General features: G+C 33.1%; 1 protein-coding gene across 10 annotated transcripts in view; it reads left to right on the plus strand.

Moving 5' to 3' along the window:
- The window catches only part of SCAF8 (SR-related CTD associated factor 8), a 284,935-nt gene that overhangs the window by 92,361 nt on the left and 165,373 nt on the right, over window positions 1-27,201 (plus strand). For 6 of the 10 annotated variants that reach the window (XM_072643758.1, XM_072643759.1, XM_072643760.1 and 3 more), the window contains 8 exons: window positions 624-724; window positions 5,522-5,635; window positions 6,289-6,445; window positions 7,354-7,487; window positions 11,978-12,122; window positions 13,440-13,508; window positions 16,198-16,416; window positions 18,176-20,315. In XM_072643758.1, the coding sequence (XP_072499859.1) occupies window positions 624-724; window positions 5,522-5,635; window positions 6,289-6,445; window positions 7,354-7,487; window positions 11,978-12,122; window positions 13,440-13,508; window positions 16,198-16,416; window positions 18,176-19,632 (2,396 nt within the window). In that variant the 3' untranslated portion in view covers window positions 19,633-20,315. Of the gene's footprint in view, window positions 1-623; window positions 725-5,521; window positions 5,636-6,288; window positions 6,446-7,353; window positions 7,488-11,977; window positions 12,123-13,439; window positions 13,509-16,197; window positions 16,417-18,175; window positions 20,316-27,201 lie in introns of those variants that run through there. The other 4 variants (XR_011974667.1, XR_011974666.1, XM_072643756.1 and 1 more) reach the window with 1 other exon arrangement.

Genomic DNA, 27,201 nt, shown 5'->3' on the forward strand with positions numbered 1-27,201 from the left:
TAATTTATAGTTGCCTGAGGCACTGAAAGGTTTCATCCTCAGTCAGAGCTAGTGGATATTAGAAGTGGGTCATGAACCCAAATCTCCCTGACTCAGAGGCTCACTCTTTATTCCTAAAGTCAGCACTTCGTTTTTGCTTGAACAACTTTGCAGTTCATTTATGTTTGAATTTTGAACTTTTGTCCATATTAAGAAAGAGACTCATGTTGCTCCTAGGTAAAATGTAGCAGATAAAGATTGTGTATAGTTATAAATTTCCTTGGGACTCATGCTCAAATACCCAGGTTTCAAATGAATCACACATGTAAAAAAAATAACTTTGGGAATTTTAAATATTTTTTGAATTTTTCTACTCTGTGTGCCCTTTTTAAAATTATGTGAACTTCTAAAATGCCATTGGAGTAGTGAATAAAGTGCTGAGCTTGTAGTTAGGGATATCTGGTCTCAAATCACCTAAGTTCTGTGTGCTCCAGGAGGACTTATTTTAGGACTTATCCATTGGACTAGTAGAGTTCTTACCAAGATCTCTACATAATAAAACCATAACTCATTTCCATAAGTCACTGAGATATAAAAATTAAACTCAAAAAGTTTAAGCTATTTATCTGATTGTCTTTTCACAGTCTGCAGTACCACTCTCTGGGTTGGTCAAGTAGATAAGAAAGCTACACAGCAAGATTTAACCAATCTTTTTGAAGAATTTGGACAGATTGAATCTATCAATGTAAGTATTACTTTTCAAATCATAACTAATTATTCATACTGTGATCAAGATTTTTTTTTAAATTCAGGCTACCCCAGCCTTTCACATTTTGCATTGGTATCTGCTTATTTAACACTCCATTTTTCAGCTTTCATTTCAATCTGTGTCTAATAACATGACTGGCATTGTAACTGAATTAATGTTCTAGCAATCCTGTGACAGCTATGTTGAAGGTCCTTTCAAGTGATTTTGTGGAATTCTAGTAAATTATGAACCACTTTACTTCTTGTTGTATACAAAGTAAAAACTTAGGAGCATTTGTTAACTGTCAGTCTTTATTTGGTCTTGTAGTAAAGCAGCTGTAACAGTGGATTTGTATAAAGTGAAGAGGTTGTAGAAACAGGAGAAGGAGGGACAACGTTGCAACACACTTTTTCACAAGTAGTTTTATAAGTGAGAGACAACACCATTACCCACCCACTCACCCATGTTGGGCACCTGGGGCTTTAAGGAAGCTCTGATAAGAATGAGAATAATTCTGAATGTTCTTTACTATTTGATAGAGCTATCAGATTAAATTTCCTTGAATATTTTATAAAGATTACTTTATTAGAAATTTAGCATTAAACATTGATACAAAGAACAAAATTTGCTTAATTTGCAATTTAAATTCATTTCTATGCATAAAGTACTATAGCACTTTTCCACTTCATCCTTTTTGGTCTTCATCATGATTTTTCATCCTCTTTCTCATTTACTTTTTCTTCCAATGATGGTGGCCTCTTCCATTTTTCTGATTCTTTCTTTTTTGCTTTGCATTATTACAGGAAGGTCTTTCATTATTTTCCTCCTATTGTCCATCTTCATCTCTTGGTTGTGTTCATTGCATTCTTGTGTCACAATTTATTTAATGATTCCACTCTTGTTGAACTTTTAGGTTGTTTACAACCATTGTTTTTGTAATTATTTATAATGTTGCTAGGAAAGTCTTTGAACAAAACTCTCGTAGATAACACTGTCTTTGGATAGGTTTTTATAGAGATTAGGAATAACCATCTCCTCCTTAGAAGTTCCAAAGAACTTAAGACTATCAAATCTTTTGATAGTCTAAGTAGACAGATATAATTGTTGTTGAATTTACAATGTTCATTGGAATTGTGTCCTCTACTATATGTTTCAATAGTCCATTGAGGGTTCTTTTATGTTATGATTTACCATATATTTATATTCATTTAATGGTATTTGGAGGATAATTGTTCCCTCTTTATTTTAGAGGTTTACTGTTCTTTTATCTTTGTTTCAATGAAATGTTGAACTCAACATGTTGAGTCATATCTGATTCCTTTGTTTACATTACTTAGTGGTATAACCACAGTCATAATCGTTCTATTAGGAAATGAGAAGAGATCTATTTTATGAGTAGTTAATTAATAGAGTAGTAAGTAGTCTTAGAGCTGAGAAGACTTGGGTTCAAGTTCCACCTCTGACTCATACGGGATTCATGATCCTGGACAAGTCGGTGAACCTCTCAATTGTCTAGGCAACTCTATTAAGACTATAAGTTGCAAAAATGATGTTTACTTGCATTGGTAAAGGGAGTTTCCTTTTCTGGTAATTCTCTGTACCTATATCACAGGTCCTATTCTTATTCACTTGTTCTAGGAAGGTACTCTGATGATATATGGGAACTGTCTAGATATTAATATTGCAATTAATTCTAAACTTTCTATTGAAATATGTACCTTTACATACTTTTGGATTTTTGAGTTGCCAAAAATGTAAATTTTTAGATTAAAAACAGTTTTGTTAAAAATGGAAGTAGTTTTTGCTTTTTTTGGGTGTGCAGCCAATTTATTTTCCTAAGTGAAATATACCACTTTTTCTTTAAAAATATTTTTTATTGCTGCAAAAGACAATTCATTATAGGGATGCAAACAAATCCTTCTACAAAGAATTTTTCCTGAAAAGTTAGTTATTGGTTGTTAATAGAAAGGTGGAGAAAGTACAGCACTGCCATTCACCATTATATTTTAACTAGGTAAACATTTCTGTTGCTTATTAGTGTTGACTTTATCTACTTTGTCATAATAACAATGTTCTTTTGACTGCTTTTTTTGTTGTTATACATTACTTTATGCAAATCTTTCCATATTTCTTTAAATTTGTGTTTATTCTTTACAACACATTAATAATCCATTTCATGTGCCATAATTTGACCATTCCACTGTCATTTGGCAGTTATTTTGTTTTCAGCTTTTTGATTTCATAAATAATGATGCAGTGAATATTGTTATGCCTATCCGGCGTGTCATCAATAATCTCCTTGGAAATATCAGTAATAGTAGACTCTACATCAAAGGGTATGAAACAACTTAGTAACTTTTCTTTAATTATGTCAAATCTTTTTTCAGTGTACTTGAACTAATTCATTGTTCCATTAACAGTGAATTACTATGATTGTAAGAAATCTACTCTTTTTTAAGCAGTCTGGTCAACAGCTATAGCTTAATAATCAAAAAATAGTTTTTAAAAATGTAAGACTGTGTGTGTGTATGAATTATTACTTTAGGGTTATTTATGATTATTTTCTCGGTGATAGTACAAAGAACATTAGATTTAAGATCACAAGACCTGCATTTGAATTCTTGCCATGTGACATTAGGCACGTCAACCTCTCTAGTCTTCATTTTCCTTTTTTGTATAATGAGGGAGTTGAATTAGCTGATTAAGGTCCCTTCTAACTCCAGAATTCCATGTGCCTAAGACTAAAATGCTGTGCAACAAATTAAAATGTTATAGCTATCTGACTGTAAAAGATGTCTTATTGTTTCTTCCATAGAATTCATAAGCTGGGGTGATTGTTTAAAATTTTAGGTTACATTTTCTTTTATTGTTTAATGAAATATTTCTACATTTTAAAAAAAATGTAGGGGTTGATAATTATGTTGAAAGAGTTCAAGACATTTTTTCTGTTTAAATGATGTATCTTAAATTATTTTATATACTTCAAGGTTTCTATTGTCTGAATTTTTATGTTCACCGATTTCCAGAATTAAGGGAATTTTTACATTCCATCATACATTCCATACCCTTTTTACATTGAAAATTAGCAAATCAATACTGTTGAACAGTTCCCCTAATTCTTCTCTGAAAAGTTGGCATTCAAAAACTAACAGTTGAATTGTACCTCTGGTTATCTAAGTACTAAGATAATCTATCTTTTTTTATCTTTCTTAAAGCCAAATCTTAAGTATTCATGACAACCTAGATCTTGATCATAATCTCTTTTACAGTATAAAAATAGAGTCCCCCAAAACGAATTTCATAATACGTATAACTGTGAAATGGAAATTTCTGTATAATAGATGCTCATAATTTCTTATTCCTTTAGTTGTCCTCCTTTATGAAGATTTTGGTAAGGTATAGTGTGTATTTAATGACTTGCAGCCACAGAAAAACACCCAGTAGAATATTGGTATTAAAAAGATTGGTATTGTTTCAGGAATAAGCATGGGTCATTAAAAGAACTCTGCAATTACTTGGAGGCTTTCTAGCCTATTGTCCTCTTCCTGTTCCAGTTCTAGGCCCGATTTACCATCTATTGCATTGTCTCTTCAAGACATATACTGATGAATAATAGAGGTTCTACCTTTATGGATGTTGTTTAGGAGTGTCAGCAATAATCTAGGTCTTGATGCAACCAGCATGAAGTCACCCACAAACAGGAGCAGCTTCAAGACTTCCCCGTCTATTAAAAAATCCTTCTTAAACTGGGATTTTGAGCTGCACTCCTTGATTTTGGTGGTGAACACCTTTCATGAGCATCTTTCTCCATTTTTTGCCTTATCTAATATTCAATATCAGAGCATCATTCAGAAATCTTATTTCTGTTATGTATTTAAAATAATTTGATTTAATTTTAGGATATGTGTCAAGAGACACCTTCTTGGAGGAAAACTTCTAAGGGAATGTTCTGCTTTAATGACTCAGATGCAAGCACAATAGGATCTTATATTCTCTGCATCAGAATAAAGCATATCATTGAAGAAATGTGTGACTAAAAAGGAAGGTGGACTGGTTATAAGGAAACAAAAAGTGACAAATAGCCCTTTTGCCTCACTATTATCTTTGCATTGTCAAGAAAATGTGAGGAGGGCCCCCAGCATTTTTAGTAGAACCCTGTAGAACTCATTACAAGAAATGGACAAGAGATCGCAGATGATGGACAGGCATATATGGGATACCATCTGCATTCTTGGAAGGAATATTCACATCAGCGAAATCACAGTAGTCCATACTGTTAAGTGAACTTAGTTCTTTTCTATAAAGATCTGAAATTTGTATCCTGAGCCTACATGCAACATAAAACATTTCAGAAACACTTTGAAAAGTATAAATTATCTAGGAAAATAAAACTGTGGGGTTTTTTTTTTTGTTTTTAAAACAGTAGTGATTCTAATTTATTTGTTAGTACTATTAATAGATAAATTAATAAGGGATTTGCCAGAGCTCCCAAATTACTTAACCCTTTTTAAAAAATGAATTAAAAATGCATCAATTTATGTTTTCTTAAAATAAAGTGATAATAGAAAGGATATGTATAGTCTTAACCTAGGGTATCAGCTTTGGAAAGGCATCTTTTGTACATTTCCCAGGGCTGTCATTATCTGTAAGTGCTCCATTTTATTGTTATGCATGGTATTAATGGTTATAGATTGTGAGAAGTATTCTTTTCCTCTGTCCATCTCCTTCACTCTCAAACTCCTTTTGCAATTTAGCATAATGGTGGGTTTGTTGTGTTTAATTTTTTCCCTGTAGATGATTCCTCCAAGAGGTTGTGCCTATGTCTGTATGGTTCATAGACAGGATTCCTATCGGGCACTTCAGAAGCTTAGTTCTGGATCTTATAAAATTGGATCCAAAGTTATAAAGGTAAGGCTTTTAGTGGTCTTGAAAGAAATTTGATATGTTGCTTTTTTTTAATCCGTTGCTCGCATTTAACCAAAAAACATGGCTTTCCTTTTTAATAATTTTGGGCAGTATTTTAATAGTGAAGATCAAAAAGTGAATGCTTGTTACCTTTCGCCAGTAGATGGAAAAGTTAAGAACTGCTATTCAGGATATTTCCTTCAAAGAAGGATGAAATGAGGGAAAGAGAGAATAGAAGCCATGGGAAAAAAAATGAAATAAAGAAGCGAAAGTAAGAATTAGCTCATTTCCCTCTGAAGCAATTTTGGGAGGTGGCAATAAGGGTTAAGTGACTTGCCCAAGATCACACAACTAGCAAGTAGTGGCTGAGATGAGATTTGAAGTCTGGTGCTCTATCCACTGCGCCACCTAGCTGTCTCCTAAAGCAGTTTTTAAAGAATTTCTATAATGGTACTGAAATGAAAAGAGAAATATAAATAATAGTGATTATAGGTTGTATTCAGATTTTATTCAAGCCAAATTTGGGGAAGTTATGTAAAACCATGCAGTATTCAACTTTAGACAAGCTGAATAAATTTTAATATTGGGAATATTAAATTTGATTTTTGAGATGTGTTTGTGGCATACATAAATACACAGGTTGTTTATTTTTGCAGATTGCTTGGGCTTTAAATAAAGGTGTCAAAACAGAGTACAAACAGTTCTGGGATGTAGATCTTGGAGTTACTTACATACCATGGGAGAAAGTAAAGGTGGATGACCTAGATGGCTTTGCTGAAGGAGGCATGATTGATCAGGAGACTGTAAATAGTGGTAAGAATTCTTCTACATACTTTGGTTCAGAATAGCCTTAACAACTGAAAGCAAATTGAACAAGGCACGTTTAAAATTTTATTTCTTAGCTGTAATAGAATGTATAGGGTATTCCAAGAGACTTACAGTTTCAAGCTACCAAAGCTTAAAAGTTTTCTCAGCACCATTATTTGGAGAGTTTAAGATTGGGCAAAAATAGGAGAATTAAAGTCAAATTTTTACCAGAATCTGGTATGTGTTTATCTCAAATTTCTTTCCATATATAAATTGAGGCATTACTTTCATTTACCTTTACGAGACTAGTAGAATTTTAGAGTTGGAGGGAATCTTTACAAGTCATCAAATACTAAAGTATTTTGTCTTATGTAGGAATCTCCTTTCACAAGGAATCCCCAAAACAAAGGTCATGAAACTTGCTTGATCAGTTCCACTGACAGGAAGTTCACAACTTTACATGATAGATTAGCTGATTGTTGAATAACTCCAGTTGTTAGAGTTGTTTCCTGCAGAGAGCTTACATCTCTTTTCCTGTAGCTTTCACACCAATTGGTTATACTTGTGCTTCACAAAGTAACAGGATAAGTAGGAACCCTCTTCCACATGGAATATTTTTAAAGAGCTATCATGTTCTTCTCAGTCCTTTTGCAGAATAAAGATCCTCAGTTCTTTAAACATACCTTTATAAAGTATGATTTCTAATACCAACACAATATTGTTGTCTTGTCAGAATATACTCTATTTTTCATTATCCCCTTAAAGTATCCAGTAGACACTACATTCTATATGTTTCTAACAAACACAAAGGAATTCTTTTAAATGTGTAGTAGCAGCCTTAAATATGCAAACTACAGGCTTTAAAGTTAACTGTATACTTGATTTATAAAATTAATGTTAATTTTTTTTTTCAGAATGGGAAACTGTGAAGAGTTCAGAGCCTGTTAAAGAGCCTGTCCAAACTGTAGAGAGTCCAACAACAGTTGAAAAGACACCAGTGGTGACTACACAGGCTGAAGTTTATCCTCCACCTGTTGCTATGTTGCCGGTTAGTATGGTGGTGATTATCTAAAATGGTTTGTATGTAGTCATTTAATAAGCATTTTAGTCACTTTTTATCTTTAATTAAAAATGTTTTTATTTTTTTAAAATAGCTTTTTTTGAAATTATATTAGTTAATTCCTTATCGTTCTGTATCTTCAGTTGTACACTACCTCTTTCATTTTTGACCAGAGGGTGAAGCAGTCCAAGTTTGGGGTTTTTTTCATTTGATGAAAGTAAAGGGTAAGGTTATTGACTAAAGTGTAATTTTGTATTACAAGTTCATATTAATTTAGACAATTTTAGAATTTATAGTAATTTGACCTGAGCTATATAAATAAAATCTCATAACTGATTCCTAAAGGATATCTGAATTATTTTTCTGTAATGAAGTTTTGCCATTTTGCTACATATTATAATCCTGATGTTTAAGAAGTGAAAATGAAGTAGATGAATGCCATGTTTTCCTGTAGTGAATGAGCAAATGAAAATAACATTATGGGAAAAAAGATGATTAAGGAGGTGACATGTGTATACTAAAGCTATTTACATCATCATAATAAGGTTACCTTTTCTTTCCTCAAGTTGCTAGATCATTTGGTTCCAAAGTTTGGGTGTGTAGGTTTGTTTATCTAGCACTGTTAATTGAAGATTTTAAGATTGAATAAAACGTAAGGGTAGTTGAAATTTATTTCTTGTAAAAATATGATATGTCTTTCAAATCACCTTTTGAAACAGCACAAATTGAATCCCTTTTGTTCATTATGATTATCATATGGGAACCAAACATTTATATTGCCATATTTTAATGTTTAAAAAAATTCTTTGTAACCTGAGCAATGCATTGCTATTTCAGTGTTTGTAAAAAAAAAAAAAAGTAAATATATTGGAAATTAATTAGAGGAGTTCTTAATCTGGGTTTCATGGACTCCCATAGGGTTTTGCAAATTTGTATGGGGAAACAGTTATACCTCTATTTCAGAATAATTGGTTTCTGTTGTAAGCCTGTGTTTTTGTATTTTACGTATATAAAAGCATTATTCAGAAAAGGGTTGCATAGAGTTGACTAGGCTTTAAAGACTTCCATGGCGCAGAAAAGATTTAAGAATTTAGCATATGCTAGATCATTGTTACATTCTGGGGCTACAACAGACAGATTAAAAGAATCACTGCTCTCAAGGAGCTTATATTGCAATGAGGAACAAAACAGATACAAATCAGTATATGGAAGGTAAATGTGGAGTAGACAGGAGTGTAATGTTTGACCTTCAGACCTGAACTTTAGGAAAATCATTTTGGCAGCCACGTGGGGGATCAATTGGAGTGAATCAGTTAGTCAACAAATATTTAGTAATGGCGTACTTACTGTGCTAAGAAGCACTGAGAGGGAAAATACAAAGAAATGCAAAAAATATTTAATATCCTGAAATAAGAAAAGAGTAAGATCGCCATTTTATAGTGGAGAGAAGATACTTATGTGAGAAATTTTAGAAACAAAGAAATTATAAATTTATTGTATTTATAAATATAATGCCATCACATTTTCCAGATGAGGATAAAATGTATTTAGTTACTAAAGAGTAAATTGTCACAAGTCTTGTATTTGTTTTTTATTGTATTCATAATAAACCAAAATTAAAGTAGTAACCAAACATAAATTTGAAACATTTTTAAAAAATACTTGGATAAGGCTTCTTTTTCTGAATTCTCTAGTTTAAATGATTTTCTCCAGATTTCATTTTAGTCATGTATTGTAGCTTTTGAAAAATTTCTTTCTAGAGAATGTATCGTTAACCTTTAAATATGTCCTGTCATTTCTGTCTTTAAGCTCAAGAATGAAAGCTAGGATTATTCGTAACTTAAAACATTAGATAATGAATAATTGTAAATTAAGCAAATCAAACAATTATCGGAACAGTTTAAGGATAGAGATAGGCCCAATGATTTCATTTTGTTTAGAGATTTGTCATATGAAGAAATTTCCTCTGTCAGTGCCATTTGACTAACATTAATAACAATAACTAACATATTTATACAGTACTTGCTATATACAGGCACTGTGCTAATAATCACTTTGCAAATATTATCTCACTTGTTCCTCATAACAACCCCAGGAAGTAGATGCTATTATTACTCTAATTTTACAGATGAGGAGAATATCTACTATGCCATGCAGATGACCCGTATCTCTGTATGTCCAATCCCTTTTCCCTATCACCAGCTACTTAGTGGATGTTTCAGATTGGATGTCTTGTAAGCATCTTAAATTTTAATTATCTTATCCCCAAAATTCACTCTTGGAAAATTTCCTTTTCTGGCAAGGGCACCGTTATCCTTTCAGTCGCTCATGTTTACATCTCAGTATAATTACTTCCACAGCGTCATTCAACTCTTTCTCTTTTTCTCATGTAGCCACTAGCCTAGTTTAGATGCTCATCACCCTTGCCTGAAATATTGTAGTGATCTCCTGATTAATCTTCCTGCTTCAGGTCCATTTGAACATATTTATTATATTATGTGAACTCTTTATGGGCATCTTTAATTTATCTTTGTATCCCCAGTGCCTAGCATAAGGCCTGGCACATATTGGGTTCTTTAAAAATGCTGGATGACTAATTGATATACTTGTGCACATTCATGTATATTTAACGTATACTCAGAGAGATCATATAAAATTAAATTCAACAATCATTAAGCATCTGTTGTGTACTATACAAAATGCAAGCCATCCAAAGATAAAACTAAAACTGGCCATATCATATCCTCAGGGAGCTTGCTCTATTTGGAAGGACAGGGGTAGTGAAATGGAATGATTTGTATACAAATAAACATTAGGTGTAGGCAGTAATTTTAAGAGGGAATGAGGATTAATAACTAGGAGAATCAGGGAAAAACCTCAAGTAAGAGGTAAGTGAAAGAATATACATATGACTTCCACTCAGTCAGTACTATATTCTATAGTGCTTGCTTTCCTACATGTTCTATTGTGATCTTGGTTTACATGTTTGAAATAAAAGGTGTAGTCACCACTCCAATTAAAGATTGTGGTATTCAGGCTTACTGTTTTTAGGGTGATTAGGGTACCTATTGTTGATCTTCTAGTCTATATGGTTCTTTATCCTTTTCCAGTGCCCTCTGCCTTCTGTGAATTTGAATGAAAATGTCAGTGATCACAGAGTTGGGTTAGTGGTATACCAGAGAATAAATTTCCAAACCTTATATTCTGATGTGGAACAGAAAAGTGGATAAAAAGGGAAACAAGAAAAAGTTATGACTTTAGGTTATAGAGTATACTACAGAAATACTCTATACTTTTGTATTGTAGAAAGACCCTGCTTCTTTCCTGAGTTTGATCTCTGAGGTTTGTTGTAATTCTGTGCTATATGTTAGCATTTCTAGGGAGGTTGGAGAAAATGGAGAAGTATGTTAAATGATGATATAGGAAGGGGAAGATTTATTTTAGTTAATTTTATTTAATTTAGAGGTGAAAGAGACAGAATTTTTTTTTTTTAATTGACATCTTAAAGTTTGTACTTTTCATATGACAGGACCTCACCGGGATCAGAGGCTTTGGTTTTTATTTATATAGGTCCAGTCTTATGAAGTATATCTCTGGGATACAGCCTGATCTTTGAGGTCTGAACTTTGCTTGGACCATTTCCTGGCCTAGATTCAATCTCTCAGATTCTACTCTCCATTGCCCTTACCGTTCTTGGAAACAGTGTTTAACGTACTTAATAAATGGGAATGGAACAATGAATGAAGCGTCAGTTGTGCTAGTGGCTTTGTTAGGAGGATGTCAGAACTCAGAGCAACTGTGCCTACCCACTGCAGTAGAAATGTGAGTAAGGGAGGCAACATTTATTAGGCACCTGCTACATGCCAGGCACTGTGCTAAGTTCTGAGGATACAAAGACAAGATAATGAGATAGTTCCTATTCTGAAGGAGCTTGCATTTTATTAGAAGATAAACATAAAGGAGAAAAGGGGGTGAGAACTCAGATAAATAAGTGATTTAGGTCATATCCCCATTTTACAGATGAAGCAGTTAAGGCTCAAGACATTAAGTGACTTGGACCTGCTAACAGAGCTAAAAAACATCAGAGATCATATTTGAACCCAGAACTTATTAATGCTTAAGTTCACTGCTCTTTTATGCTGTGTTTTTCACCGCTCCTTTTCTGGTTAAGTTTACTTTGCTTTTAGCCTTCTTTTTCTTTTAAAACATTTACTCTGAAAGCCAGTTTTAAATGTAGTGGTTATGGTCTGGGTGTGGATTTCTAGGAAGATGGGAGTAAATGAAGAGGGATATTAAAAGGAAGAGCTGATCAAAAAAGGGGTGAGAGGGATTTTAAAGTGTTAGAAATAGAAAACATGATTGTGATTTTTCTGAAAATCAAGATACTATACAACTACTGAAGTTTTTAGTTTTTAAGATATTATCACTAAACATTTGAAAAATGAATGCTTTGTCCTTTTTTTTTCTGTCCGCAAAAGATTCCAGTAGCACCAGCTGTACCTACTGTTAGTTTAGTTCCACCAACATTTCCAGTGTCAATGCCTGTTCCTCCTCCAGGATTTGGTGCAATTCCTCCACCTCCTTTCATACGAGCAAGTTTCAACCCATCACAACCACCTCCTGGTAAGCAATTCTTCTGGAATCTTGTTATTTGAACTCCATTGTATTATTAAAAGTGTTCCTTTTCCATTTTTCCCAATATAGAAGACAAAGAGATAAGCTTGAATTTTTGTCATTGTTAAAGAACTTTTTAATGAACATTCTAAATTCATAGTCAGATTTACCTGTGCCACTAAATACAGTGATAGAGACTTGACCTGTGACTTCACTGGTATAAAGAGGTACTGGGCAAGGAATCTCTACCAGTACAAATCTGTATCTTCTCTGCAATTTCTAGTCTTACTGCATTGCATAGAATGTTCTAGAACTTTCAGGTCTTCCTGCTTCTGAAGCCAACTGTCCTTAAAATTACTGCTTAGGTATAAACTAGAAAAAAATCTTGTATTTTTGTGGGGGAAAAGAAACTTTGAAACATATTAGTATGTTTTATATTCTGTATATCCTATTTTGACTGCTTAAATGATTAATTGTATTTTTCTGACAAATGAATTAAATTTTAAGAACAAAAGTTCCCTGAATTAAGCATTCCTATGATTTTAAAGGCCATTTTAACGTACAGCTATACTAAAAGTGTCTTGAAAGGTATGTGATTTAGAGATAGCCATTATTACGTTTTCTGGTGTCCCATTTGCATATTACTATGCATGCTAAAAAATGTAAAGACAAAAAGAGAAAAACTTTTCAGTGTTATGTTGTGCCAGATAGGAAAAAAAATGTAGTGTTTATGGGTGGAAGGAATTGATTACTTCTTTTTTTCCTTAAAGAATAAAGAACTTTTTTTTTAAATGCTGTTCATCAAGTGTGTGTGTATATGTATCCCATATAAATCTTGTACACATTGTCTTATAATGACATTAATAAGTTAATCATGTGAGATTATTGATACTTAAGTATGCTCAATAAAGTCAGTTTTAAAGAGCATAAGTCTTTGTGATTTGGGTTCTAGACTCTGCTCAAAAAGTGATCTGTGATTCTGTGTCAGGTCAACAAACCTTTATTAACTGCCTACTATAAGACTGGCCCTGTGCTAAGTACTGGTGATACATAGAAAAGCAAAAGACAAGCCTTGATTAAAAGAAGCTCACAGTTTCCATATATTATGTAGCCTTATACTTACCCCAACCTACTTCTAAAAAGTATTGTGATTGTTAAATGAGATAACAGGTGAAATTGTGGTGCTATTTTCAATAGAGTAATTATAATTTTTAGAATGTAGACGTTAATAATTAGTCTAGAAATACTTTATCCACATGTGGCTATGTAATTTTTAAAATAAATTATTAAATTGGTTCCTTTTTTATTCTTTGTGTTTTTGTCTAGGTTTCATGCCACCACCAGTTCCACCACCGGTTGTGCCGCCCCCTGCTATTCCTCCAGTGGTAGCAACATGTGAGTTTTTTAATTTATTTCGATTATGAAATTGATCATATCAATCTTGTATCAGTTGATTCTTTAGATTTTTACTATCTTTCAAATGAACACTACAACCAAATGTACTGGCATTTTTATCTCTTGCTTATTATTAGGATCTTGATATTTTAGAAAGAAAATTAAACTATTAGATTCTATTAGTCATTTATTATAATATTTAAATCTTTTTGACAGATTTCAGATATGGTTAATGTCTGATTTTTCTCACACTTGTCTTTCACCATAATTCTCTTTCCTCAGAAGAAGTTCCAGTCTTTGCTTTTCCTCGTTTTGATTTAAAAGTTTTCAGTAATTCAAGTAACAAAATTTAGGAAATTCTGTTTGAAAATTTTGACATAAGATACAAAAAAAACTTACTGGAAAAAAGATCTAAGTTATACTTTTGACACGCACACACATTTAACATTTGATTATTCTGCTAATTATTTCATTGTTACTACGAACATAGCATAAAACTGGAATAGCATTAAAGATTGTGTAGTCCAGTCCCTTAATGTTATAAAGAAATATGCCCCCAAAGTGAACATAGGTAGAAACAGAATTGAGATGGGATCCACATTCCTGTCAACTCTAGTGAGGAACTCTTTACATTACATCACACTTCTTTTCATGTCTTTAATGGGATTTCTGTCTTCTAACATTTTGGGTTTTATTTTTCTGTTGTGATATGTGCTAATTTTCTCTAAAATCACATTGCTTTGTGCAAGCACAAGAAAAGGAGAGAAATATAAAATTTAAACTTTTAATCCTGAATTTGTCTTAAGATTTCTTAAAGTTTTAAAGTTCCTCTTTACCTTATTATAGTTCTCTTTCTCTGGAATGCTCTTAAGCTCCTTCTTGTACTGGTACTGTATTAGAATTATAGAATCTTAGCATTGGGAAGACCTCAGAGGTCATCTATTTTGATAAAATATTACCTGCCCAAATTATGAAGCTCATTTATAACCTGTACAAACAGTCATTTAAAATCTACTTAAAGACTTCCAGTGAAGATAACCCTTAGCTCTTCCGCTTCTCTAATTGTTAGACAGCTAGGTGGCCCAGTGGATAAGGTGCGGGGCTTGGAGTCAGGAAGACCTGAGTTCAAATCCAGCCTCAGACACTAGCACTGTAACCCTGGCAAATTATTTAACCTCTGTTTGCATTAATTTTTTGGAGAAGACAATGTCAGACCACGCCAGTATCTTTGCCAAGAAAACCCCCATGGACCATATTGAAGTGATTTGGTCCACAGAGTCACAAAGTTGGATTGAACCAATAGTAACAACAATTGTTATATGCTTTATTTTATGCTAAAAGTTGATGTTTCAAATTTCCACTTATTTGTAAAACTTAATCCTTATCTTTATTTCATATGAGGACTGGAGAGGCATTGTAGTACTTTGGAAAGAATACTAAGTTTGTATCATATTTATTTTGGTGCTAGAGCTAGACCTGGAACCAGTAATTCTTAACCTTTTCATTTTAAAGTAAAGAAATTGAGGCCTAGGGATATTACCTCTTACTGTGTAATCTAGTTTCACAAAAGACTGCTCATAAAAGAGCATCTAATTATAAATGGTTCAGGCAAATTATTTAGTTATTATTAATTCTAATTCATTTTGGTCTCTACTAAAATTCTTATATGTCTATTTATTCATATCTTACTTAAACAATGTGATGTTCCATGTAAATGAGTAATGCTTATATTACACTGTTAAAGACTATTAAAATTATTTAATTTTGCTTTCTTAATCTCAATATATGCCACATTATCATTTTATAAATGACTTAGAATCATTATTTTTTATGCTGTACCATGAATGCCTGAAGAACTGTAGTTATGTAAGCCTGTTTATCCCTATTCTAAACACTATTGTATTCCAGTTCAGTTGAAGTTATGCTGGTAATTATTCTTTTTCTGTTGGCTGTCACTTAGTCCTGACAGCAAGTTGATTCTAATTTGCCTTATTTTACACACCATTGTTTTCATAGCTCTGCCTTCTTGTGAAACAAATTTGTGTTGGAGTTGTTACAGCCTTTGCATCCATTTTAGTTTCATAGCTATTTGAGATTATTGAGACTGAGGCTGATAAAAGTCTGACTTGCATAAGTGGTTTAATATATATGAAATCATTAGAAAGATCAAAAGATATTTTACATATTCACACATTAGTTATACACTCTATCCTGAACCAATTTTTATTTTGTTATTTATATCATTTTTCTTTTATAATACCAAACTTCCAAAGCACTTTACATATATTACCTCATTTCAGTCTCAACAACTCAGTGAATCAGGTATGATAGATACTTATTATCATGCTCATTTTATCAGTTTGTCTTAATGGCTGCACAAAACTATCTACTGTTGTTGATATATATATTCCCTACAATATGTTTGTGAGGAGAAAATGTAGGAAGTCTAGGGATAGAAAAAAACTGTACAGTGAAAACCACCTAAAATATTGACCAACTCACTTAGCAGTAAATGTAAATTTTTAATTGAAATTTATTAAATGTGGCAGGGGCTATGTCTTTTTTCAGCTTTCTTAATCCTCCACAACTACTAACATAATTTTTTATCTAACAGGTTCTCTTTTAAAATGTTTATTGGATTGGACTAATTACAGATTTCTTTAATAAGACTCTTCTTTTTCTTAAACAGCTCTGGTGCAGCCTCCAATATCCATGACTCCAGAGACAATGAAAGATGTTGCTTTTAGTAACCTTGTTTTGCCCGTTGGCTCTGTGTCCAGCAGTCTTGGTACTTCAACCATGTCAGGTGGAAGTGTTTTTAATCCACCAAGTAACCAGCCAGAGTCAGAAGAAAAATTGTCACACCTCACAGACCACCAGCTCTCTTCTGGAGAAAGTACCAGACCAGGTAATAAATGTCAGAAGCATGATCCAAAAACCCTAACTTAACTACGTGTCCGTCCCTTTCTCACACACCACACACGTACAGAAAGGGAATATGAAGTAAAAGTAAATGAATATAATGAGCTAAAGGTATTATAAGATTTTGTCTTATTGACAGATAGCTGAGAGTCACAATAATACATTGGGATTGGGACTATAGAGTGTGATATTCATGTACTTATCTGCCATAATTCTGTTTTAATTGATGAAATTAAGTCTTGCCTAAATTTTTAGCACACTTACTATTTTTCAGTTGATGAGTTTATGTTTTGATTTCCCTGTCAGCTAGAAATTTTTCTAACTTGATTAGTATAGTATTTGAAATTGAAAAGTGTCTGTGCTAGATTTTATATATACATAAAATGTGTAAAAAAGATATCTAATTTTCACCTTCAGTAAGGATAATTGGTATTTATTGTCATTTAGCACTTTTTGAACTGCAAAGCAGTATAGCAAGAGATAAATGCATATGCACTAATTTCTTAAATTCTAAAATTTCTATTTGAAGCAATATATTTTGCCATTACCCTATAGCCAAAAATCATAAAGTTAAAAATTAGAAGAAACCCTAGATATTTTAGTCTTTGCATATTTACACATTTTAAAAATGACTGAGGCCTAAACATAAAGGGAAAAAAATAGTCACTTTGAATTCTAGCAGATGACCAGCAAAAGTTTTAAACTAAATGAGTTTGATATATAAAGTTTTATGTCTATCAAATGAGTTTAATATCTAAAAATAGTTACCACTGTCTCTTAGAAATTAAAAAAATGCCTTATAAACATTAAAAAATACTTTTTTTCCCCTTAAATTATAGTGGGCCCAAGTGACCCACTTCTGCTTTTACTCTAATGAGTCAACATACTAGTGAAAGAGAAGTCTATGGTTTTTATTTCCTACTTCATGGCCAAAATTTGATACCCATTTTCCCAAAAATAACAAAGCTTATTGCTTTTGATCACTCTAAGACTTAAAATAATAACAAGATAATAACACAATGCTAAATCTAAAAACTGTACTTTATGAAAAAGCATGTATTAAAAGTCAACAGGGGTTTGATTTAGGTTTACAGAAAGCGTATTGTTTAACATTCAGTCTGACCAGAGGCTCTAGACTCTAAATTTATTTTAAAATGAAAAAATTATTATTTTAAGTAAAATCTCCAACCTCCAAATAAGAGCTATTCCATCCCTTCCCCCAATATAATAAAACCAACATACACCACACCACCAAAAACATATTTGATAGTCACTCATCACCTCATCTTTGTAGCTTTTCGTAGAACCTAGAGATAGAGGGATGAGTGGTTTAAAGTACTGACATTCATGTAATTATATCCCAGCTCACATACATTTCTAAGAAAGTTCTGTAAGATTAAAAATGAGGGCAAGCTATTTTCGATAGGTTTTGGTTTTTTAAAAAATAAATTTTTTTCCCCAGTAATCTCATACTTTTCTTGCCTGACTACCCTAACTCAAAACAAAGTCAAGTGCAAGTCATGTCATCATTTCTCTGATATCATGGTCTTCTTTGAAAATGAAGGATGAACACAATAACAACCACCTATCAAAATTGATGTGTTTTGATCCTTCTACATTAATTTTTTCATAATGCACAAAGTGATTGTCAGAAACTTAAATTTCCTATTGTGAATGCATTTTATATTAGGTACCTTTAATTTTAATGAATATTTATAATTTTGCTTTCTATCTTTCCATTTTAGTGATCCACAATGATGTCTCAAGTAGCTCTGGAATTCTAGGTGGGCAACCACCAAATTTGTCAAGCAGTTCTGGAATTCTAGGTGGACAGCCACCAAATGTATCAAGCAATTCTGGAATTCTGGGAGTACAGCCATCTAATGTTTCCAGTAGTTCTGGAATTATTGGAGCACAGCCACCAAATATTCCAAGTAGTTCTGGAATTCTGGGACCACAGCTACCCAATGTGTCAGGTAGTTCTGGACTCTTGGGGGTACCACCCCCAAATATTCCTAGCAATTCTGGACTCCTGGGAGTTCAACCACCAAATGTTCCAAGTAATTCTGGAATTCTGGGACCACAGCCACCAACTGGGCCTCAAAACTTACCCCCATTAACTATTCCTGGTCAGCGAATGCCTGGAATACCAATGTTAGATATTCGTCCAGGACTTATACCACAGTCTCCTGGGCCAAGATTCCCTTTAATGCAGCCTGGACTTCCACCACAAAGAGGAATCCCTCCTCCAGCAATCCTTGATGCCTCTCTTCATCCTCCACCTCGTGGTCCTTTTGCTCCAGGAGATATTTTTGGTCAGGCAGAGAGACCTTTTCCAGCTCCTTTAAGACAAAATATAGAACATCTTCCTAATCCAGATAAAAGGCTACCACTTGGCAATGATAGTATTCAGCAGGAAGGAGATAGAGATTATCGTTTTCCTCCTATAGAAAATAGGGAGACCATTAGTAGACCTTCACCAGTGGATGTTAGGGATGTAGTGGGGCGACCTGTAGATCCAAGAGAAGGTCCAGGAAGGCCTCCAATAGATGGAAGGGAACACTTTGGAAGACCACATATAGATATAAGAGAAAATCTTGTAAGACCGGGTATAGATAACCTTGGTCGAAGAGACCACTTTGGTTTTAATTCAGATAAGCCTTGGGGCCATAGAGATTTTGATGAAAGAGAGCATCGTGTTTTACCTCTATATGGTGGTCCTAAAGGCTTCCATGAAGACAGAGGTAGATTTAGACATGGAAATTACAGGTTTGATCCTAGAAGTGGTCCCATTTGGAACAGAGGATTTGGACAGGATGCTCACAGAGATTTTGATGATCGCAGAAGACCCTGGGAGAGACAAAGGGATAGAGATGACAGAGATTTTGATTTCTGCCGAGAAATTAATGGAAATCGTTTTGGAAGAGACAGAATTCAGAACACCTGGGTCCCACATCCACATCCACGAGTTTTTGATTATTTTGAAGGGGCCACTTCTCAACGAAAAGCTGATAATGTACCCCAGGTAAATGGTGAAAATACAGAGACAGATAATCAACCACCACCTTTACAAGTACAGAATGATCCTGAACTTTATGAAAAACTGACATCTTCAAGTGAAATAAACAAAGAGAAGAGTGACACAGAAGCTGATATAGAAAATGAACCAGTGGTAGAAAGCACAGAAACTGAGGGGACATAATCATCACTCAGTAGGTAAAAGATACCTTTTGTAAAGTTGTCATCTCTCTGTAATAGATAAATGGCTGACTGGACCTTAGTAGTTCACTTTTGTCTGCCAGAATTAAGTTAATCTGATGTTCATGTTCATCTTTCACTTAAATAATTGTACAACTGACTTGTATAGACACTGTTCTTAATTTGAACATGGTAGGTAAACATTTTTTATTTTCTGATAAAATTCAAATGTTGCCCCAGATACTTTTAAAACGTCAAAGAGATGAATAACAGCTTGTCAAACAAAGACTTCCTATGGAAGAAAGTGAATTTTTTAGATACTACTATTAGGTTGATATGGAAATTGATATACTTGAAAACAACAGTTGGTGGTGTATCTGTCCATGTCTTTAGGTTGCTGCAGAATTTTAAAGTATAGACAAAGCTGTGATATTTTATGTTCTGCTATTTGGCAAAAAACAAAACAAAGACTGACTCATAGTCATTTGAGGAGCACAATACAGAGATTTTAAAAAATGGTTTTGTAAAATCTACACCACGGTCTCTGTTATCTCCAAAGTAAGTGTCTGTGATTTGTTCCTCGTACTGCAGTGAGTAAAAAGAAAGAAAGAAAAAAAATATAAAAAAAAGTTTCATTGTTGGGTGAATTCTGTTTTTAGCTGCCAATAAAACATATTTGTTTGATAACAGTGTTCTAGGCATTGTATTTTTTTTAACCTACAAGTTATTAAAATCTTGGATCAGCAGTAGTACATGCTTTAGTTGTTGCAAAAGGTTTATAAAAAGGTTTTGTAAGACCAATGCAAGAACAGTGTGGTAGAAAAAAACATACTTTTTTTTTTTACCAAAAATCATGCGGTCTCATTAGTATGTATATATAATGTATGTATGTATATATCTGTTGTGTAAATTGTATGTAGACACTTTCTATTTCTCTTTGGGCATGTACTTAAATACATACCCACAGAGAAACACAACTGAATAAAATTAGATTATAAAATAAATACTGTCTTAGACTTGGTAGGAAGAAAATTAGAGAAGATTGGCTCATTGCTTAAAATTACTCATGCTTATAGTTGCAGTTCTTACTATTTTGGGAAGGTGAAATAAGAAACACTAAAGAAATACACTGGAGGTTTGGCATAAGTTAAGAAAACTCAAACACAAAACCATAGCTTTCCATGTAGCTAAATTTTAAGCAAAGGTTTGCATAATTTTTTTTTTTAATATGTTTGGTCTTCTGGATAGATAGCAGTAGCATTAAATTGTTTACTGGTTATTTGCCTGATGTGAATTTCCAAAGTCCAGAATTATTGCACAAAAACTATTATGGTATTGTTGGATTAAAAAACAAAATTGAATACCAGAGACAAAGTGAGCTGTGTGTTTTGAAGGCTTACGGGTAAAGTAGAACCTCTGAGTATCATTTTTCAGATTAGCCTCTGAGAAAAATCAAGTATCATTAGTATTTTTTTCTATTTTCCTTTATTTGTTGTTTGTTTCTCTTTTGTTTTGAAATAACCAGTGGTGGCAGTTAGTAAGACTTTCAACCATTTCCTTATGTAATTATACTCCCTGTTCCACCTTCAAGAAATTATCATTTGCTACTTTATAAAATTCCTTTGCAAATGAAGTTGTCATTTTTCTCAAAGGATGGGGTGTGGAGGAGTGTAAGATATATTCATTTAAGTTAGTGTAGATTTTGCTGACATGGAGGGATCTGGAGCTGTAGAGAGAGATTCCTAGCCAAAAATGAAAAATCTTTTTCATTGAGACACATATTCTCTCTCTCTCTCTCTCTCTCTCTCTCTCTCTCTCTCTCTCTCTCTCTCTCTCTCTCTCTCTCTTTTGCTCTCACTCTCTCATGCTCTCTCTCCCTTTTTCCCCGTATATGTGTATATGTGTGTATATATATGTTACACACACACACACACATATCTACTTGTATTTTTTTTCTTTATCTGGAATAGAGGTGAGAATAGAATTTTGTCCTTTACTTTCAGGGGACTTCATCCCATTAATAATGTGTATTGTTTTTAGATGTTTTTTTAGGGAAAGGAAATCTGTGATATATTTGCGTGAGGTTCAGGGTCTCAGCATCCACGAAACTGTTGGACTTGTCCTTAAGAAAACATGATTTTTTAATGGCATTAAAAGTTCAGTTTTTAGTAACTGGGGTTTTTTATGCATAAGTACTTAAGTTTTACTTACCATTTAAAACTCTGGACAGTGAAATTCACTTGCATTAAGTAGTAATAAAATATTCCAGTACTTGTCTGCCATTTTTGGTCCCAGGCCTTGTTTCTCCTTTGAGTTTTATTTATTCTAAAAGCTGGAGGCAAAATGTTAAAAGTGCACTGGTTTGAAGTTAAGTGGAAGATACTTAATCAGATAGCAGTATTTGTGGAAACACAGTAAGCACGCACATTTTGAATTTGTGACACATTGTTTTTTAAAGGGGCTGAATAATATTTTCTCAAATGTACTTTTTTCATTTTGCTCATATAGGAAAGAAAATATTATTCATGACAAATATTTAGAACATCTAGCAGCTTCGCATTCACCATTGTGTGTATCATATAAAGGGGGAAAACAAGTTAATCTTATTTTCCTGAGTTTGGTATACATACTCTAACCATGCTTCTGATCAGCTTTGTTGCTGTAATGCTGGTAGTTGGAAACACGTAGGGATATATCATCACTCTAATAAAAGGATTTTAAAATGCAACAGATGAAAATTATGTTCTATTCCAAATGAGAATGTCATTTTCATTTGTAACTTGTTGGAAAGGCAGGCTTATTTGGTTTTCTGCAATGTACATTAGTGAAGGAATTAACTGTTGATTTTTTTTTTAATTTTGTAAATGTCTTAACATTTCATTAAACATTGGCTTCTGTTCCTAGCATAGATGTACATTGTATTTTTACAGTTGCCAACAGTTGTTACAGTTATTATTGTAGAATAAAAGCTTATTGTACAGCAAAGTAGTCTTTAGCTGCATCATGTTAAACATAGAATACTTATATCTCCATACTAATTTCATTTTATGTGTAGGGCAAACAAATATAACCGAAAGAGATGTGTGTTGAAAGATCTAAAGAATTTGAAATTTATTTATTTAAAGCCATGGAATTAGTTTTACATAAAATTCTCTTGAAATTTTTCTTTTTTAATATTTAAGATGTTGCTTTCTTAAAAGAGAATATTTTGTTTTCCGAGGATTAGGCTGTTTTATTGTCACTTTGCTATATTTCATTTGTATAAAAAGGGTGATGGAAGAAATTTTTTGGTCTTGTTTTGAGAGGCTACATTTCACTTAAGGAAAAGTTAACTTTTTAAAAACACTACTATTTTTTGTACTGCTTTGTGTGTCAAGATGTGTGATTTCATCGTTAACTTCTTCCAGTATATATCAGGCAGCTTATCTGTAGCTGATGGTTTTAAAGAGTAGCATGAGGCTTTGAGAGATTAAATAACTTGTCCATGGCTATCCAGCTGCTATGTATGCATTTGAAGCAGAACTTGAACCCAGGTCTTCTTAACTCCAAGGCTAGCCTTCTAGCTACTAAATCAGGCTACCTCTCATTTTTTTCTGCATATGTAATTTTAAAAACCTGTATTCAGTACATTGTGAAAATGTCATTTTGAATTTTACTGTCAGGCATTGATTTTCTGTTCTGAAAAAAGCCACCAATACACTTGAAATATTTAATTATATTCTGAATATAATTAAAAGTTTAGAAATTACTTTGAAATTGTTTTTCTTATAAAGTATTTGAGGTTCATTGCCAAAACTTTGAGTTTTCATGATCAAATTCCATATGGGCAGTTCAACAAGAATTTATTGAGCACCTATTAAGTACTAGTATCTTGGTACATAGGTGCCATCAGTTAAACCAATAGCATAATTATATGTATAATACATTTTCCAAAGAGCTCAATCTTTTAAAAATATAAATACAAATAACTTCTGTCTTTATGATGTATGTGGGAAGAAAGTTTTTTTAAAATATAGTGTATAAAATTGACATATCTGAATTGATCGTGTCATAGTCTTTTACAAATTTTTCCCTTAATCAGTCTGGCTTGCTGTAATTTTTGAGAAGGAAAAATTTGGAGAACAAAATATTTTAATTCAGCAGGCTTTTTGAAACTAGATTTTGCCAGCAATAGTGAAGAATGACATACTGGATAAATCCATATTTTTGTAATCCTTTGACCATACAAAAATATCTATGTATCAAAGGTCTGATTCTGTAAAGGACTTGAGAATTTAAAGTTCCATCAAGGAGTCTGTCAAACAAGATCCTCGAGTTTCTGGCTGCTGGACTTTAGAGGATGGATGGAATCCATCTATATAGAGACAGCTAATACATGGAACTGATTTTGAAAATTCAGTGTAGTAAGAAATGGATATGCTGTAATCATTTTAAAATTTTTCCTGACATAAAGCTTAAATTTGCCTTGGTTGTAGTTTCATCCATTACTTCTGGTTCTTCCCTCTAAAGTTAAACAGAATGAGTCTAATCGTTGTTACATGTGACTACCCTTCAGATACATGAAGACTGCTAACCTATACTCCCTGAAATTTCTTTTTTCCCAGGATAAACATGCTCATTTCCTTCAGTTCTTGATATGTCATGGACTCAGTTACCCTTACCATCCTTCTTGGTTTCTGAACATTTCTGTAGCCTGATGTCCTTGTTTAACCACTGTGCCCAGAACTGATCACATTACTCCAAATGAGATCTGATAAGGGAATATTGCATTAATTATTATCTCCCTCTCCATTCCGAGAAACTATTCCTTTCTTTAATGCATCCCAAGAGATCATTAGCTTTTTTGACTCCCATATTACATTATTTTCTCGCTGATTTTGCAGAACACCTAAATGCTTAAATCTTTTTTCAGAGCAACTGCTATCCATTCATGACTCTCTCATTTTATACTTGTGAAGTTGATTTTTGTACCAGGTTTAAGTCTTCTGTATTTACCCCTATTGAATTTCATCTTACTAGATTTAGCTTAATATTCTGAGTCTGTCTAGGTAATTGTTTGGCCTGTAGTTTACAGATTTTTCTCTTCCCTGTTCTTGAAAATTAAGGCATGTCCCCTTTTCCAGTCTTGGAGTATCTGCCTTATTTTCCATATTTTTCTTTTTTTTTTTAATTAATTTTTAACAAAAATCTTCTGTCTATCCTCCTCCCCCCACAGTTTTTCCTTACCTTTCTCAATTGCCATTAAAAGAAAATCCCTTTTAAAAGCGTGTATAGCCAGGAAAAATAGCACAGTGCATTGGCCATATCAAAAAAATACATGTCATAATTTATATTTTTGAGTCTATCACCCACCCATAAAATGGGTACCATTTCATCATGCATCCTCCAAAGTCATAGTTTCTCATTGAATTGGTCAGAGTTACAAAAGTCTTTCAAAGTTTTTGTCTTTACAGTATTGTTGTTATTATAAAAATTGTACTACTACTACTCATTTCGCATTACATCAGTTTTTACAGGTGTTCAGAGGTTTCTCTGAAACCATCCCTTTTGTCATTTCTAAATAATAATATATTATTCCTCATATATTCCACAGTAATATTCCTTTCACATTCATGTGGCATAGCTTATTCAGCTATTCTCAGTTAATATTCAGTTTTCAATTCTTTGCTGCTACAAAAGATAAAAAAGCTGCTATAAATATACATATAGCTTCTTTCCCTCTTTCTTTGACCACTTTCAGGTATAGACTTTGTAGTATTATTGTTGTATAAGAGGAGACTCATTTTATAACATTTTGGACATAGTTCCAAATTGCTTTCTGGACTAGTTCACAACTCTGCCCACAATACGTTATTGTCCCTGTTTTCCCCTAGATTTTCCAACATTTGTTAGTTTCCTTTTTTGTCAGTTTTACCAATCTGAGGGTTAGGAGGTAGCCCCCAGTTATTTTGCCTACTATTTCTCTTGTTATTAGCAAGACCATTTTTCATATGGTTATTGATAGCATGGATTTCATTTTCTGAAAGTTGTCCATCCTTTGAGCATTTATCATTTGGGAAATGGCTGTTATAAATTTGAATCCATTTCTTAGGTATTTTTAAAGTGAGACCTTTATCAAGAAATACTGTATAGAGTTACCACATATCCCAGCTTTTTTTCTAATTTTAGCTTCATTGGTTTTGTTTTTGCAGAAAATGTTCACAATTTTTTCTGATTAACAGAGTAGCTCAGAATTTACATCTGCTATTTTTTTTCCAGGAATTGAAAGTTTAGTTTATCTGGGGCAGGTGATTTAAATTCATCAGGGACACTTAGGTGTTGTCTCCTTATTTATCTCAGGGATGTTAGGTGTTTTTTTCATTTCCATTGTAAAAAATCATTCTTTGACAAGAAAACAAATTAAGAATTAAGTAGCTCCATGTTTTTGTTTTTGTTTTTTCATTTATCTCATCCCATCGGCTCCAAGCAAGGGTCTTTATTCCTTCTTTGATTCTCCTTTGTCTCACAAACCCTTTTGTGTGTTTAGTTTCCTAAACCACCCTCAGCTCCTTCTGTTCACATAGATTACTTAACAAATACTTAATTCATTCTTAGGTTTAGTATTCTTGATGCTTTTTCATAAGGCCTTCTATCTTTTAAAAATATGTGGAGTAGAGAGTTCCCTATGCATCTACTTCAGTTCTTTCAGATAAATCCTGTTTTTACTTCTCATGGAAATCATTTCCCTTTGTGTCTTCAAAATGTCATTTTTCCTCATTCCTAATCTCTCCTGAGTTGATCTCCCCTGAAACATTTTAGGGAACATACCTGGCTTTCCCCTGAATACTTTCAATTATAGGCTGTCCAAAAAGTCTTAGTGCAGTTTAAGGCTTTAATATCTTAAAAATATGCTTTCCAAAATCCAAAGTGCCTTTGAAATTATACCCAGATTTCCTTTTTTCATTACAAATTCTGTGAAGTATTAATTACTTTTCCCCCAAGGTTACCCTTCATTTCTACCTGAGCAGCAATATCTCTTTTAAGAAGAATCTGATCCAGAATGGATTTTCCCTTTGTTAATTTCCTTCACCTTTTGAAGGATGAAATTATCATTTAGGCAAGTTAAAGAAGTATTTGAAGTTTCATTTGAAGTATCATTCTTCTGTACCAAGCCTATTGTCTGTGCTGGTGATTGTGTATCACCAAGAGGGATCAGACTTCTACTGAGGCTTAGAAAATACAGGTTCTTTGGAATCATGAAGCCAATTGGAGTAATTACAGACAGATGTTGGTTTGGTAGAGGGGGAGGGGAAGGACACTTTAAATTCTCCAGGGACTAGTAATTAAGCTTGGATACCATTAGTAGATGGACAACTAGGTAGCACAGTGTGCCAGGCCTAGAATTAGGGAGACAAATCTTCCTGCATTCAAATCTGACCTCGGACACTTAGTAGCTTATGTGACCCTGGACAAGTCTACTTTGCCTCAGCTTCCTCAGGTGTAAAATAAGAAAATGACAAACCACTTGAGCATATTTTCCAAGAAATTCCAAATGGGGTCACCAAGAGTCCAAAAAACTGAAAAATGACTGAAC

Source organism: Notamacropus eugenii, chromosome 2 (assembly GCF_028372415.1).
Source record: "Notamacropus eugenii isolate mMacEug1 chromosome 2, mMacEug1.pri_v2, whole genome shotgun sequence".
In the NCBI taxonomy this organism is placed as follows: Eukaryota; Metazoa; Chordata; class Mammalia; order Diprotodontia; family Macropodidae; genus Notamacropus; species Notamacropus eugenii.